At 30.4% G+C, this 17,881-nt stretch overlaps 1 protein-coding gene and 1 long non-coding RNA gene across 2 annotated transcripts in view; one reads left to right on the forward strand and one right to left on the reverse strand.

Annotated features, from left to right (window-relative positions):
• The window catches only part of LOC107442027 (regulator of G-protein signaling 7-binding protein A), a 48,856-nt gene extending 37,094 nt beyond the window's left edge, over nt 1-11,762 (forward strand). The window contains exons 5-6 of the mRNA XM_016055468.4: nt 3,313-3,377; nt 11,482-11,762. Coding sequence (XP_015910954.1) covers nt 3,313-3,377; nt 11,482-11,591 — 175 coding nt within the window. The 3' untranslated portion in view covers nt 11,592-11,762. The remainder of the gene's footprint in view (nt 1-3,312; nt 3,378-11,481) is intronic.
• The window catches only part of LOC139425993 (uncharacterized), a 47,089-nt gene extending 33,947 nt beyond the window's left edge, over nt 1-13,142 (reverse strand). The window contains exon 1 of the long non-coding RNA XR_011637223.1: nt 12,563-13,142. This is a non-coding gene — a long non-coding RNA (uncharacterized lncRNA). The remainder of the gene's footprint in view (nt 1-12,562) is intronic.
• Nucleotides 13,143-17,881: the final 4,739 nt, after the last annotated feature.

The raw sequence follows: 17,881 nt of genomic DNA on the forward strand, positions 1-17,881 counted from the left end.
TCATAGACTTCACGACAAGTGGCGAAACTGAAATGCAATTTAGTAATAAATTACTATTTGGATTTTGGTAGGAGGAGGATTTTTCTGCACTGAAACAAAGGGCATTTCGCATTCTATTACCGTTTTCAATATCCTACCTTTGTGAAACTGGATTTTCTGCGCGCCCCACAGGTTGAGAATCGCTGCCTTATATCATTTATTACACCATACCGAAACTTTGAATCAGTAAAGAGTTTTTGATATAAATATATTTGTGTATCATTATTTCGTAAATTAAAATAGCGCCTAGAGATAATTAACATATTTCAGAGATGATCGAACCATTAATACTACTTTAAAATGCGTTATAATCCAATTATATTTTGTTGATTTTAGTTATTGATGTACTTCGTTTTTTTTTTCTTTGCATTTTGAAAAATGTAGTTTCTATTTTCCATTTTTTACAACTGCTATTAATTATTGTACTTATGCAAGAAAATCATCTAAATGTCATGAAATCATACCATAGTAATCATTTATTGCATGAAGTTATGGGTAAAACCCTATAATTTAGTAACCCGGTAACCTCCATGAACGTTTATTACTGTCTTCATTTATAAGGACATTAATCGTACAGTGCACACACTGAATTACTTTTGATCAAATGATCCGATTTTCACGTATTAGAACTAGGTCTTAATGGTTTGAGGACATAACCTCAAATATTCTAAATAATTATAATATAGACGATATTTTGAACTAGAAAATCAGACACAAAAATATACCTTCTCCGAATAAACACACCTTTTTTTAATTTATTTGTTATTATTTATATCTTTTATCACTTAATTTGAAAGCAATCAAAACCATCTTAAGTTTTATAGAATACAAATTCTAAAAGCAATTTAAAGAAGCTTATTTTATGTGTTAAAATACTAAATTTGAATGAAATTGACTTGTTATTATTTATCATATTTTATTATTTTATTTAAAAACAATCAAAAACATCCTGTATTATATAGTATACAAATTCTAAAGGCAATTTAAAGAAACTTATTTTATAGGTTAAAATACTGAATTTGAATAAAATCGATTTGTTATTATTTATTATCTTTTATTGTTTCATTTAAAAACAGTCAGAACCATCTTGAATTATATAGTATACAAATTCTAAAAGCAATTTAAAGAAGCTTATTTTATATATTAAAAAAATAAATTTGAATAAAATTGATTTGTTATCATTTATTATCTTTTATTATTTTTCTTGAAAACAATCAAAACCATCTTAAATTATATAGTATACAAATTCTAAATCCAATTTAAAGAAGCTTATTTCATATGTAAAAATACTAAATTTGAATGAAATCGGCCAAATGGTAACGAAAAATATAATTTGCAATATAAATATATACTTTTTTTTAAATCGATTCTTACAAAATTATTCGATCAAGTTAAATTAAACTTTGCATTTTGCGATATAAAATTTCATTCATTAAAATAATGTAAACATTTGAATACCTTACAATTCAAAATATTTTTGATCATTAACAAATGAAATATTAAAAAATAATAAATAATTTATAAAAAATATGTTTTGAAGGGAATTCTCTTTGTAAAAGAGAATTTTATAATTCCGTTCGGAAATTTGTGATTCGCTTAGAAAATTCTAAAGATATGGTGAAATACACAAAAAGTAAATTTGTCACTAAGGTGTTCAAACTTTCGACTGTCTCCTGACCAAACTGCTAGATCCATATTTCCCAGTTTGTGGCTACCCTTCATATTTTTGAGGCTAAAAATCATAACATATCGAAATAAAGGCATGATTATTCAGAGAAAGAAGGATTTTGTGTCTCATTTAGTAACTTCAAGTATCGTCTACATTTGCTAAAAAGCATATTTGAGATCACCTACTCGAGAACTTAAGATTGAGTCCGAGCATGCGAAAGTCCGATCATTTGATCAAAAGTTATTCTGGGTGTTTCGTTTATTGTGTGTTCTAACTCGATACAGATTAATCTTGATCAAAGCCTTCAAATCCGGCTATAAGAACACACATGTTACGCATGAAAATCAAGTAACCATTATGCCAATCTAATTCATTAAAATGCGATTCATTGCACTTTAGAAGAATACTTATAAAACATTTAAAGATTCAATTAAAAAAATTTCAAAACAAAATTACTAAAAAAATAATATTTAAAACTAATTGTAATTTTATTTTCAAAGTTAGAACTAATTTTTTAATTATTATGCCTATGTACTGTGCACCAAATAAATAAATAAATAAAATAAAACAACGACCACTTTGAATACCTTTTGATCTAATGATCGGATCTTCACTTTCTAGGACTCAATCTTTATGGTTTGAGGAGACGATCTCAAAGATACTAATTGATTAATGAAAATGGCATTTTAAATTATGAATTTCTGAAAAGTCGTATATTTAAAATTTCTCAGGAACTATTCCATTCTCACGTTTTGCATTTTGCCATGTGAAGTTACATTCTTTGAAATGATGTAAATGTTTGCATACCTTAAAATTAAAAATTTATCGACTATAATTAAATAACATAGCAAAATATTTAAAATTATTTTTCGAATAAGATATAATATATGATCAATTATTTTTTGAATAAAATTATATTTGAATAAAATTTTTCGATTCACTTAAAAAACTCCTAAGATATGACAAACGTACGCAAAAAGTAACACTTTGAATTACAAGGCGTGGATCGCTTTTCTGACCAGACTATGAAGAGCATATTTAATAAATTGCGGCTACCAGCTATATTTTGGATGTTAGCAATCTGAATTCATTGAACGAACACAATTTTTATTCAAAATAAGTACGCTTTGTACCTTATTTCGTAACTTAAAATATCGTCTGTACTAATTAATTTGCATTTTGAGTTTGCTCTTTCGGACCATCAAGATTGAGTCCTAGAACGTGAAGATCCGATCATTAGATCAATAGTTATTCTGGGTTGCCCGTTCATTTTCCCGTACACTGTGCAGTAAATAATTTTATTATTACAAAGTTTATAGCTTATTTTTAGTATAACCACTATATTTTTTTTAAAAGAAACGAATATACATAAATCTTAAGAATTTTAATATGAATTTTTTTATACGAATTTTTCTATACGAATTTTTCTATACGTTACATTATTATTACGATTCAAATTTAGAATTTTTCTTATTTTGACTGTTTTAAGCTGATTTAGCTCCCATTTGTCTACATGCCTTTATTTTCCTCATTAAAATGATCAACTTTATAATTTTAATTAATAATTTTGGAAGTAAAATATTCGTTTTTATATTTTGGTGCAGAGATGTCGAAAAAATAACTGATTTATTGAAAGAAATGAAGGAATTTATGCCATGTGAAGGAACTGGTAAGTATTTAAATGTTTTTCATTTCCTTCAAATTATGTACATAATTTTATATATTTATTTATTTAGTGATAAAACTGTTAACAATCTAGAAACCTAGAATTTTATTATAATTTTTGATCCGAGCTCTTATACCTGAATCCTATTGAAGGTAACCAAACATTATTTACGTTACCAAACAGCAGAAAACACTTTATTCATTCCGATTTTGCAGGTGATTGCAAAATTTGGCAAAAGTACAGTTCAGAAAAATGAACTAAATTTTATCCTCTATTGGATTCTAGCATAAATGCGGAAACATGCCTATCCGCACTGTGTAAAACCTTTTAATGTAAAGTTGCCACCATTTTCGATATTGAGGTAAAATAATGCTATTTCAGGTGCAAAACTGTAGCTATCATGCAAAGAATTATATAAAATTGTCAAAATAACAATTGTTTGAAGGAATTAGTGCGATTATATTGCTAAAAATGTACTCCTTTTCTAAACGAAAATATTTTTCAAATGGAACCATTAATTGGGTTCTAACGCGAATGAAAATATGTGTTGTCAGTAAACAAACAAACAAAAAATGAATAGTTAAAAGAACAAAATTATAAGAGTGGAAATTTAGTTAAAAAATTTGAGTACATGCACTGTTAAAACTTTAATTTACTTCAACGTTAAAAATGGAAAACTGTACACCATTTTTCTTTTTTTACTGTACAGTAAATTTTATCAAAAATTAAAACGGAGTGTAAGCTCTTTTTCAGTTGCGAGGACTGAAATTCTCATTAGACTTGTCAATGTTCTCGTCACAGTACACATTATAGTGCTAAAATACTTACATTTAAGGAAATAATACGGAAATTTTTTTAACACCATGTTTATACATTTGACAAACTGAGCATTTTGTACAAACTACGAATCTGGGCCGTGATGGCTCAGGGGATAGAGCTTTCCCCTCCAGCGAGGCGAACCGGGTTCGAATCCCAGTCGATACGAATTCCGCATTCGGCTTACATCGACAACAGTGCTGGCGTGAAATATCCTCGGTGGTAGATGGATCATGGGTTAGAGTCCCCTTACGGTCAGGCTAACCGTGGGAGGTTCTCGTGATCTCCCTGTCCATGTAACGCAAATGCTGGTTAGTTCCATCAAAAAAGTACTCCATGTAAGGCAAATTTCTCCCAATACTCGATCCAGGAGTTCCCTTGTCTCTGGATTGGGTTCAAAATTACAATGCTACGGAGTTGAACATTAGTTGTCGTAAACCCGAAAAATTGGGTCGGCTGTGCGACGATGGTTATAAAATTTAATAAAAAAAAATTAAAAAAAAAAAAACGAAACTGCACGAGTACAGAAGAAACTAACACATACATAAAAGGGATTAAATGTGAACAAATAATATATTTATGTTGCTGTTATGATAGTTTAAAATATCAGTATAGGAATTCCGTGCGTTTGTATTTTGGTGACAAGTAAAATTCTTTTCTTTAAAAAAAATCTCTATCCATATAATAATACTTTTTTTTTCTCTAATGCCCACCTGTGTTAACATCCGTCATTTCAGGCATATGCAGGGCGATTTTGTTGGCCTCTCTTTCACGGGCACCATATTAGGTGGGCCAACGTCGCTCCCACAGTGAGGACAGATAGTACAGAGAGAGAAAGAACATCCACGCCTTGCCCGGGATTAGAACCCAGAACCTTTCTGATGCAAAGACAATTCCCTGCCCCCTACACAGGCCGATCAGCATATAATAATACTTTTCCATTTAGAAAAAGTTTTAATACTTTAAACAGTTTTAATATTTTAAGCAGTTTTAATATTTTAAACGGCTTTAATATTTTAAACAGTTTTAATATTTTAAACAGTTTTAATATTTTAAACAGTTTTAATATTTTAAATAGTTTAAAAATGGTGCCTATGAATGACCTTGTTATATTACAAGCACAAATTTTATATAAAAAAAAAATTTAAAAATAGTGAAATAGAAACTATTTTTTGTAATTAAAATCATTTAAAAATATCTGCACAAAGAAATTTAGTTCAATTTCAAATACAACAAGCTATCATAAATTGAAAATATTAAATATTTTACGCTTTGCACAGCGGAAAGTCCTCTCCATGCAAAAATTAAATTACTCCTAAAATTACTTTAATCATTATTCGGCCTTAAGGGAACAAAAATAGAAGATTAAATCTCCTTCAAAATTTCCTCCAATTATTTTGTATCGATTAATCTTCTGAACATTCATCTACTTTTCATTTTTTTCTTCATTTCTTAAGAAAGAGCCTATAGCTATTAAATTCCAATAAAAGCGAAGTCTACTCTTTGATTTTTGAAGATGATTAAAAAAAATCCTTTCTGAATGAAAAGCCGTTGAACCACCCATAAAGTGCAATTATTAAATTTCTAAAATTATAAAACGAGTTCGGATAATATTACGCTTTTTATTCACATTTTGGAGTCGCTGAACTATTTTAACAAACTGAGATTTTCTTCATATAAAAACTGTTATGTAAATTAAATCGATTCGACTATATAAAGAGATTACAATTATTTTATTTTATTTTATTTTAATCAATTTCAGAAAATAAATATTGATAATATGTGAATGTTTCACAGATATGAAAAGATTTTTATAAATGTATATAAATATTTCTATTGCCATTTATAATTTCAATGTAATTTGCATATAAAAGCCTATTCATTTTTAAAGATCTTACATTTAATCATTGTTTAATATTTTCAATAAAACTTTATTCTTATTCTAAATTTAAAAACTTGGTAATATTAGTTTTAGAATTATTCCCTTCAAAATCGTGATATTCAACCATAGAAAGTATTTTGATCGATTACTGTAAAAAACAGACCAAATTACTATAGTAATTTTATTTTCATGCTTTATTGCCATTTCTTTGCTCATTGAATAATTCAGGATTTGGTAGGTTTCCTTTGACTTTTTATCCAGATGAGTTACAGTTGTTTTCAACATCCTTCTGAAGCATTTTCCACATAAATTTCTAATGCAACATTGGTTATATCGAGTGCTTTAAATTTTGGATTAAGGAAACACTATAGACACGTCCTCCATCGAGAATTCGATAAATTATCTACTTCGTACCAATAGTTTCCCCTTGCCATCGAGCTAAAAATGGGAGGTTTTTGTTACTTTCCTCCCACTGTAACGCAAATACGGGTTAGTTACATCTAAACTTCCTTTGCAAAGGCTAGTTTGTCCTAATGCTCGATCCAGGAACTCCTATGTCTTCTGGGTTGGGTTCAAAATTAAAAGGATAAGTTATTCAACATATGATAGCTGTAGATCCGGAATTTAGTCAGCTGATTAAAGCCGGTTATAAAACGAAATATTAAAAAAATACTTTGGCATCGAACCGCGGTAGCTCAGGGGATAGAGAGTTTGTCTTTTAATGAGGTGACCCAGAATGAGTAATGTTTAAGTATTTGAATGAATAATAAAAAGCATTGTAATATTTGTATTAAATGATTCTTTTTAGGAAAAGCAATAAGACTAATCCACTTTTGTGCAAATTGGATAGATGTTAGCTTTATTTTGATCTTATTGAGTTTGTATTTTTGAGTTATAATCTCAGTACTTGTTTCAGCAACTATTTCCAGCCAACTAGAATTCAATTTACGTTATTCAAATAATGGTTAGTTTTTTTCGTGAATTATGACAGATTTTGTTCCATTTGTGCAATTTGAATAATGATTAAGTCTTCTCATGAATTGTAAAAAGCATTATACTATTCGCATAAATTGAGTAGTTGATCAGGTTTTTATGCATTATAACAAGTATTATACTAAATTAATTATCCAAGAAACTTTACCACAAAGAAAATATAAAGACCTTATTTGCTTCAAAAACTTAAGCAGATGGTTACAGTCAACATGTTCCGAGCTCACAAAAATTGGTATCAATCAACATGCGCTATTCAATTTGAAAAATTTGAATAAGGGTAAAGTTTTTTGATGAATTATATCAAGCATTGTGCTATTTGTATAAATTGAATAGAGGTTAATAAATTATAAAAATCATTAAAATATCAAATCATTACTCTATTTTTAAACAGTGTATAATGGTTACAAGTTTTTGAGAATTATAAAAAGCATTGTTCTATTTGTATCAATTTAATAATAGTTAAGTCATTTTATGAATAGTATTAAGCACTATCTAATTTGTATAATTTGAATTGTGGTTATTTTTTATGAATTATAACAAACATTATAATATGTCTATAAATACACTAATAGTTAGGTCTTTTTATGAATTATAACAAGCATTATGCTATTTTTATAAAATGGATAATGATTAAATCTTTTTATGAATTAAAAAAAAGCATTTTCTGTTGGTAACAATAGAATAGGGATTAAAATATTTTACGAATAATGTTAAGCGCCATTCAATTTGTGTAATTTGAATAATGGTTAATTCTTTTAAACAAGCTTTATCGAGTTTCTAGAAATCTCAGTGCTCTTATCAACATCTTACTTCATGAACATACTTCTCATGATGACATCGATAGGCCAAGCAGTGATCCGTCATTTCATCAATCATATTCTGTGTAATATTGAGGCCAATTAAATAGTCCCTTTGTTGAACAACATTTGCTTTACCATCTCATTTCCCCGTTTCCTTGGAAACTATCTCTAGGTAATACTTCATTATAGGATTCATTACACCAACGCTAGACTGCAAAGCTGGTTGTACTAGTACTGGTTTTACTTTTAATGAATGAGGGTGACATTTCAGCCAGAATTAAAGGATTGTTCGGAAATGTAATTATCACCTTTCGGCTACGATCAAGAAATATTCTCAATAGGTTCATTTCTAATTAGAAATTCCACTCATTTCATAAAGGCTATGAAAATCTATTGAAGAGAATTTTAAAACTCCGTTTGAAGAATCTTGCCACGAAATCTACTTTAAAAAGAATAAATTTAAATTAAAGTGATTTCATCCATATTTTAACCTATTGAATGCACTGCACGTAAAATGTTGTATTTTAACCTGCAGTTTTCTCTGCATGGCAAAACCGGTTTCTTTATGCTATTAGATCGGGAAATAGCGCGTAAGGGTGAAACATTTTCTCAATTTTCTCCATTAACAAAGTGAGTTACAAAAGGAGTTTGGGTTTTTTAAAAATTACAATATTGAGAAGTTGAGTTTCACAAAACTAGTTGAAAAGCATTTATTCCTAAAATATGTACAACTAAATATTTCAATAATTCATGGAAATAATCACGTAATATATCATATAAAAATAATTTAATGAGAACGTGTAGTTGAATAATCGCTTTTATTGTAAAATTAAATTGTAAAGTTTGGGTTTTTAAGAATTACAATATTCGGAAGTTGAGTTTCACGAAACTAGTTGAAAAGTATTTATTCCTAAAATATGTACAACTAAATATTTCAATAATTCATGGAAATAATCACGTAATATATCATATAAAAATAATTTAATGAGAGCGTGTAGTTGAATAATCGCTTTTATTGTAAAATTAAATTGTAAAGTCGTAAAAGATTTACTGTTGCCACTCTATTAAAAAATCGTATGGCTCATCATTGCTGGTTTTGATGTTAAATTTAACGTTACTTTTTCTTCAACTTAACGCTACGTTACGTTTACGTTACTTCAACTTAACGTTATGTTACGTTTACGTTACTTCAACTTATCGATTTGTTGCGTTAACTTCTAGTTGTTGTCAACTTAGAAGATTAAAATTAAAGCGATGAGTAAACAAAATAACACGAAATTCAATGGATTTTATTTTATTTTATAACCGGAGTTAAGCAGGTGGCCTAATTTTGAGTTTACGGTTATTAATGTTCAATTTAGTAGGCTTGTAATTTTGATCCCAACCAAAAAGACAATAGAACTTCTTGATCAAACATTGGAATAAACTTCATGGAAAACGTTTTGATGGGATTAGCCAGCATTAGCGTTACATGGGGAGGTAAGCCACGCAAAACTTCATGATTAGCTAGATGGTGATGGGTTATATCCCATATACCGTCTACCGCAGAGGGTATTTTACGTCAGCACTGTGGTTGGTGCGAACCGGTAGCTGAAATCGTATCAACCTGCCACCGCTGGGATATGAACCTGGAAAAAATCACAGAAAAGCACTTAAATTTTCGAAAACTTTTGAACAAATTTTTGAATGAGTCCAACATGCTCGGATATAGTTAAAAAATAAACAAGGCCCTTTCAGCATGTCAAATTTCAACTTCGCAGTTAAAGTTTGAACCTACGGCCTATAAAATAACCCGCATAGTATCTACAAGTTTAACAGTTAGTAATTTTTGAACTATTTATCGAATAATAATTATTTTAATTCGTTTTTTTAGCTCAATGGATCAAAACAATTATCATTCAATAATAAATTCTGAAATTATTAACTGTTAATCGTATAGAAAAAAACCTTGTGCCGGTCACTCTATAATCGGCGGAAAGACAGCGCAACAGTAAAAATTTGACAAAATTGGTCATAATTTGACAATGTTGGCTGAATAAACCATGTTTATTTAGGAATTTTTATTCTAGTATTCTTTTTTCAATTCCAATTTGTTCTAAAGTTGCTGAAATTTAAGTTCCCTTTTTTGGCGATTTTTTCGATCTTTCTACGCAAAATTTTTAAAACTTAAAAAATTAAAATTATGAATTTGTGTAGAAAAATGCACAAGTACTAAAGAAATTAAGATCTGATTATTAGTTCGAGAATTACAAATTTTCATACTTGAAGATGAAGAAAAAAAAATAAGTTAGCCATTCTACTGCCCGCTGAAATGCTACAGAATTAAAATTTGACGTGATAAGAGGGATTTTCAATTATAAACTTAACATGATTTTTTCAAAATTCCGATCTGTTCGAAAGTTATCAAAATTCTTTCAATTTTTCGCTTTAAATAATAATTATTTACCAATTTTCTGGAAAAGTTTTTCCACTTGTGAGATCATTTTATTAGCTTGCTTATGACTTGATGTCAAAAGTAGCAAAAAATGGATAAACAAATTTAAAGAAATAAGAGGAAAAGATTATATGTTGCCATACATAAATCATAACATTTGTATCAAAATTTTTAAAAATATACATATCTCCAGAAAGATAAAAACCATTTGTGATTCTATGTGTTTTACAATATAAGATTATCGCGATTTTTTTCAAGCACATTGCATTTGATTACTTTTTAGAGTTATCGTTCCTTTTGTTAAGATTAACATATTCAAAAATAATTTTTGATTAAAACTACAATATGTATTTTATAAATAAAATAATACTTTTTTATTTTCAAGAATCAGCATCAAAGCTGAAAAGAGTATAACTCAAGAGTTTTGCAATTGAAGCGAGCATGCGGTGGCGCAGGTTAAAAAGTAAAAGCACTGTTAAACTCCGACAAATAATTTTAAAAACCAATCTCAGCATGATGGGTAATTTTGAAAAATGGCTTGCGGCTCTATTTAATGCGAAATCGTTCATTTTATTTTGAAAAGAAATATTTCCATTACATGAATAAACTTCATAAAATACACAAATTTCCTACCTAAATCGGTTTTTTCAGGATGCAAGTTGGATAAAAGAAATCACTAAATAGTATTTCTGGTAATTAAAATTAATCTTTTTTTTAATCTATCAATACCATAATTACTAATGATTTTAAATAACAGTTTCAGTATTTACTTAGTCGTCTATAAATCAAATTGACATTTAGCACCGAAATTATTTTTGCGCTCTTACTTTTTATTATTTTTCGATTTTTACCGTATTTTTCGATTTTTGCAATATAAGATTAAAAGAAAAATAAAAGTTCAATTCCCTGAAAGTATGTAATGTTATTCCATTCCTGGTATTCCAAATTTACCTCAATCATAATTTTTCAAATGCATTACCGCGTAAGACCTGGGGATAGGCTATAGCGTTTGAACCAGTAGTCGGATCAAGTTCTAAAATACAATCACAACACCTCGACTACGCTACTATTGAGCATGCATATACCAAAGTCGCGAATCAGTTGAGAATTTAGATAGTACAAGGAATATGTTGTACTGTTGCAGATTTGTATAAGACATGTGTTTTCTTCTTCCACTTTTAGATAAGCTGCTTTTGGATGAAAATTTTTTGCGTTGGAACAAACGAGCCAGGAAAAATGTTTGCAGATTCGCAGAAGACTGGATCTGTTATTGCGGTTCTAATTTAGCTTAAAAATGTTGACAATACTCATCAAAGTGTATCAAATTAACAACATTAGTGAGAACAGTTTCAATTTTATATACTTGTTTGAATTTTATGTAAGCCTTTTAAGGTGGTTAGCAAATCATGTTTACACTGCACTCTGAATATTCTACTTTTGCACTAATAAACTAATTAATAATATTTGCCGTTGTGTTTATTGTATTGCTCACCAATGGAATTTTAACAAAAATACACACTTAAAAATGAATTTTGATAGCATTTAAACTACCGCTCAGTAATTTTAACACATCTCCTTTTCTTTCTAATCTCCCATGAAAATCATTCAAAATAAAATACAGTTGTTACTTTTAAAGCCACTTACAGCCATTTCTGTATAAAATTATGGATCTATTAAATTGCTTTTATTCTAACAAGTGTAGTGCTCAAAAAGTGTGAAATATCTTAATTTTTTTGATCTAATAATTCGATTTTCACATTTTAAAACTTAATCTTAATGGTTCTTAATGGTACTGATCCAATCTGTCACCCACCCGCACACTGACCGAAGCCAGTGATGCTTGACTTCGGTGATCTGTTGGGAACCGTGTCTTAACGATCAGTCCACTGCGGGTCCTTAATAGTTCGAAAGCCATGTCTAATATATGGTAATTTACGCATTAGGTGTGGTTATATCAAAGGAATTTATTTACTTTTTCGGAAATTTTTCAGAATTATTGCATTTAATAATGTTCCTGTAAAGAAGAATAGCAAATTTTTTACTAAGATTGTAATTATTTTTTGTTTTTATAGCTTGTTTTCGAAACGGGAGCTTCGGCCCTAAATGGTAGTTAACATTTTTCGACCAATTCCTTCGATTCTTCAACTGTGGATTAAAAACTCCTACTATTTCCTTATAATTAGGCAATTTGTGCAAATTCGCGTCATAAATTAAGTATGAAATTAACAAATATAAGAAAACATTAACAAATATAAAAACTTACTTGAGTAGAACAATTTCAATTTTTTCCTCTTGTATGGTATCATTTTTTTTTCGAGAGCTTATCCGTTTTCAAAATTTAAAGCCAATCACACCACGTACCTGTTATTTCATTTTACAACACATATTTCTTACGCGGATATTTCGTCTAATGTTCCACGGTTTTCTTTTTTAATTTCTACAGATTCTTGAGAGGTTGTTTCTGTGGTAGATTGTCTCTAATTACTCCGTGAATTCATTATTTCGCACATTTTTTAATAAAATTGAAGAATCGGAACAATTGCCAGCCAACACAAACGGTGTCACAATTTAGGTTTGTTGCAAATGGAATGAGGTTCTAACGCAACTCTAGTTCCTAAAGGCAACTGCTCTCGATGGGAGTTTATGTTTTACAAATAAAGGACAGTTAGATTTCCAAATCCACCTACACCAAATGCGCTAGAAGATCATCACCCACTTTGCATTCCAGAATGATCCGATATATAAATATAACTAAATAATTCCATTGCAATAAAGTCAATATCAACGAAATTGAAAGTAAGTAATAAGAGAGTTCAATTAAACTTACCCCCCCCCCCCNCCCCCCCCCCAATGCTCCCATGTTGTGACCAATGAACAAGGAGGTGGCTATCAATTACACAGAAAAGCGAATTTTACGAAATCACCATATTTGTATGGCAAAGAACTTTCTGAAGAAGAGAAACCTCAATTCTGAAAATTAAACCAAAATTACGGATTACCGGAAATTCTGTTTCTCAAAATGATACTTCTTATTAGCAAATATTTAGCAACAAATACAAATTTAACCAAATATTCCATTTTCTAAATATTCCATGTTCTAAAGTATCTCGATTAAACTACCAAAATAACCTTCAGAACTATCAAACATTTTATAATTTATTGTGGACTGATCGTAAGGACTCGTTTCCCAGTCGAACTCCGAAGTTAAGCATCACTAGCTGAGGTCAGTAAGCGGGTGGGTGACCACTTTGATCATCCTGCGTTTGGACCAAGGGTGCGTGTAATTAAACTGTTCTACAGTGAAGTAAGTGCTCGACATCGCGCGCAGGTCGTCGGGCTACCAAAGCAGAGGAGCCACCCCCTCTGAAGAGGATCAAAATTACGATGGCATGTCTTTGGATCATCCTCAGGGATGTTTCCCATACCGTCGCCAATAGCCCATTGTGCAGCTCTAGTGTTACGCAAAGTGCATACCTACCTTTATAATTTATTTTAAAATTTTAATCTTTTGATCTATTTACCTTTTACGAAATCGAAGGGAAATAATATGTTTAATCTTCTATGTTTCATTTAAAATGGCAGTTTATTTAAAGGGTTGACAGGAGAGATGACTGTTGGTTATTTCTTACTCTAATGTAGTTTCCCAATTATAACAAGGGTTAAAGGAATGTTGCATTTAAATCTAAATTTAAGGAGTTTTGAGATGTGAGCTTTTTTGTAAATATAAAGAACGGCTAAAAAACTCTTTTCAGCTTGAAAAACAGACATAACAATTTCACGAAAGACATCAAAAATATACATCGAATGCTAGAGCGGGATTCAAACAAACTACATATACGCTTTAGAGCTGTTAGTGGATTATCATGATGAATCTGCACATATATTTCTGTGGTCTCCATTGCCGTTGGGTGTTGTGCTTCTGTCAAATGCTTAGAAGCGTAGAGATAGTGGGTTCAATACCTTTGTGCTGTATTTCTCATGTTTAAGCTATTTGTTCTGTTGCTGCAGTTTATTTACGTCGTACTGCACAATGTATGTCCCAATATTGCACAATGTCGTACTTATTAGAGCTGCACAATGAGCTGTAGGCGATGGTCTGGGAAACATCCCTGAGGATGATCCGAAGACATGCCGTCACAATTTTGATCCTCTGCAGATGGGATGGCAGCCCCCCGTTCGGTAACGCGAAGACCTGCACGCGAAGTTCAGCACTTTACTGTAGAACAGTTTAACGTAGACCAATACCACATACCCTTGGTCCCTACGCAGACTAATCCAAGCGGTCACCCACCCGCACACTGACCGCACACTTATGCTTGACTTCGGTAATCTGCTGGGATCCATGTCTTAACGATCAGTCCACTGCGGGACTATCTGTTCTGCAATTTGTCAAGAGATATTTATTTGCATTAAATATTCGACCCTGTATATGTATCTAAACGCGTTTTATTTATTTGCTATAATGCCTTCAAAGTGACGCTTTGATTCGAACCCATTATGTTCATCTTAATTAGCGTTTAGCACGAAAGACGAGGCTGGTGTAATAATAAATTTTAAAAAAATCATTGTTATTCGAAGAGACATTTTTTTAAAATTTATTGTTACACATACATTTGCAGGTTTGTGAACTCAAGACAAAATACTCAAGACAAAATATGAGCCTTTGACAACTTAAAGAACAGATAAACAAGTTAGAGATGAATACAAAAAATATGCATGCGCTGTTATTGTGAGATTCGAACCCGCTAACCCTAAGCTTTCATTTTAGGATACCCTGTTGTAGTAATTTTATTTACTCATGTAATATAGATTTAGCAACAGTTAAACTAGTGATTTAGTTCAACCATGTCCACGTATTTGTACATTTACAAATGAATATTCATATAATTTTAAATGTCGGTAGATGTTAACTTATAGCTTACATAGATTTTCATAAATGTAAATATTTCATGATTAAATTGAATGCAAATTGAATAACATTATATCAGAAATTTTATATAAACTTACCAATATTATGTCCCAAGTGTGAGCAAGGTTAATCACTTCTCAAAAGGGTTTTCAGGGATTAAAGCCAAAAACAACGTGAATAAGGTACAAATGAAAGTACATAAAGAGACATACTATAGTTTCAATTCTATAAACAAGAACCTTTCTCAGTGTCCAAACATCAAATGAAGGTAGACAAACTCGTGTAAAGTGGTTTAACCAAAAGAGGCAGAGGAACAAGTCCCTATTCGTTAAAGTATGGTTTGTTTGATAGTTCTCAGTGATCAAAGTAAGGTTTAAGGCAAAACTCTGTTGTGTGCTGTAAATTATGCAGTTATTATATTATGCAATTCTTCATTCATACGAGAGTATTCTTCAGGCAAAAATTGAAGGGAAAAAGCATTTCTAAAATATTTAACAGCTAGATTACATTCAATGACCGGTAAAGACTTCCAGTCGCTGACCGTAAAATAAAAGTATACCCTTAAAACTATCGTCACTAAAAAATATATCGGTCTGCTCATAAATTTCTTCTGGAAAAATACTTAGACACTGACCATAAATAAACTTTATAAAAATTATCCTCAGATCTTCATTCTTTAAGACTCAGCCAATTTGCAAACGATGTGAAAAAGAGTAATGCCGCCACCTGTCGAGTAGTTAGAAAATTATATGTTCAAAAGTGTTAAGAGAGATCGAGCGAGATGTTCTTTGATGTTAACTGCGTTCAAACCCGGACCGTTTATATCCGTAGTCTGATGCTGTAACCACCAAAGCAAAGCTTTATAAAGCTATTGAACTAAATTAACTCTCAACACTAGTAGTTTCGTTGAAGTTGGTAACAAATACGGAACTCGTCTTTTTTGTATAACAAGAGAGCTTGATGTACAGATTAATGGCCAACTCTCCGAATTTTACAGAAATTTCTTTGATAGTCCAGAATCAAATGCACGTTAATGTATAATATACCACGTTTTTTTAATGAGATACACATCGTGTAAGAACACTATTGCTTACTATATAGACAAGTTTAATTTCAACTTATCAACTTACTGAAAATTATGATCAGAGTTTGCATTTAAAAGGTCTCATATAATTCTGCGTAAGAAATTACAAGATTACAAGGAAAACAATGTTTTGTTTTAAAGGCCAAGTCATTTGATGACAATATACATATATGTATATTTCGATGCATTTATTTAAGGATCAANTAAAATTATAAATGAAAATTTAATTTCACATAGAATTTTTTTTGGCTAAAATGTTTAACCGGCTCTAAGTTTACGATTAATTTATAAAGTTTTCGAGGCATTGCAAAATACGCAAAAAATAATATTAACCTTAAGGCGTCCAAACTGTTAACTGCTCTCTTGCCTAAGCTATTCGAACCATATTTTCTGGAATGCCGCTATTGGAATTTCAATCCGTAGAGTTAAAGAATTTAAATCCATCAGAAATAAGGCATGTTTATTCGGAGTAAGTATGTTTTTGTAATTAGTTTCGTAACCTAAAATATAGCCTGCACTATTTACTTGTCATTATTAAGGTTACGTCCTCAAACCATTAAGGAGAGTTAGTACTTGAAAATCCTACCATTAGATTAAAAGTTATTCAGGATGTTCACTTTTCATAAATTTAAATACTTCACGATGAAATTGAATGCAAATTGAATAACATTATATCAGAAATTTAACATTAACTTTCCAATATTATGTCCCGAGTGTGACGGAGGTTAATCGCTTCTCAGAATGGTTTTCAGGGATTAAAGCCAAAAACAACGTGAATAAGGTACAAATGAAAGTACATAAAGAGACATAATATAGTTTCAATTCTATAAACAAGAACCTTTCTCAGTGTCCAAACTTCAAATGAAGGTAGAAAAGCAAAGAGACAAACTCGTGTAAAGTGGTTCAACCAAAAGAGGCAGAGGAACAAGTCCTTATTCGTTACAGTATGGTTTGTTCGATAGTTTTCAGTGATCAAAGTAAAGTTTAAGGCAAAACTCTGTTATATGTTGTAAATTATGCAGTTATTATACTATGCAATTCTTCATTCATACGAGAGTACTCTTGAAGCAAAAACTGAAGGAAAAAAGCATTTCTAAAATATTTAACAGCTAGATTACATTCAGTAGATGGTAAGACTTCCAGTCGCTGACCATAAAATAAATGTATGCCCTTAAAACTATCATCACTAAAAAATTTATAGATCTGCTCATAAATTTTTTTTGGACACTGACCATAAATAAACTTTATAAAAATTATCTTCAGATCCGCACTTTTTAAGACTCAGCCAAATTGCAAACGATACGAAAAAGAGTAATGCTGCCATCTGTAGAGTAGTTTGAAAATTATATGTTCAAAAGTGTTAAGAGAGATCGAGCGAGATGTTCTTTGATGTTAACTGAGTTCGAACCCGGACCGTTTATATCGGTAGTCTGATGCCGTAACCACCAGAAAGGTTTATAAAGCTATTGAAGCAAATTTACTGTCAACACTAGTAATATCGTTGAAGTTTATAAAAAATACGGGACTGGTCTTTTTTTGATGAGAGCTAGATGTACAAATTAATGGCCAACTCTCCGAATTTTTCTGAA

The sequence above is a fragment of the Parasteatoda tepidariorum genome, chromosome 7 (genome assembly GCF_043381705.1).
Source record: "Parasteatoda tepidariorum isolate YZ-2023 chromosome 7, CAS_Ptep_4.0, whole genome shotgun sequence".
Taxonomy (NCBI): Eukaryota; Metazoa; Arthropoda; class Arachnida; order Araneae; family Theridiidae; genus Parasteatoda; species Parasteatoda tepidariorum.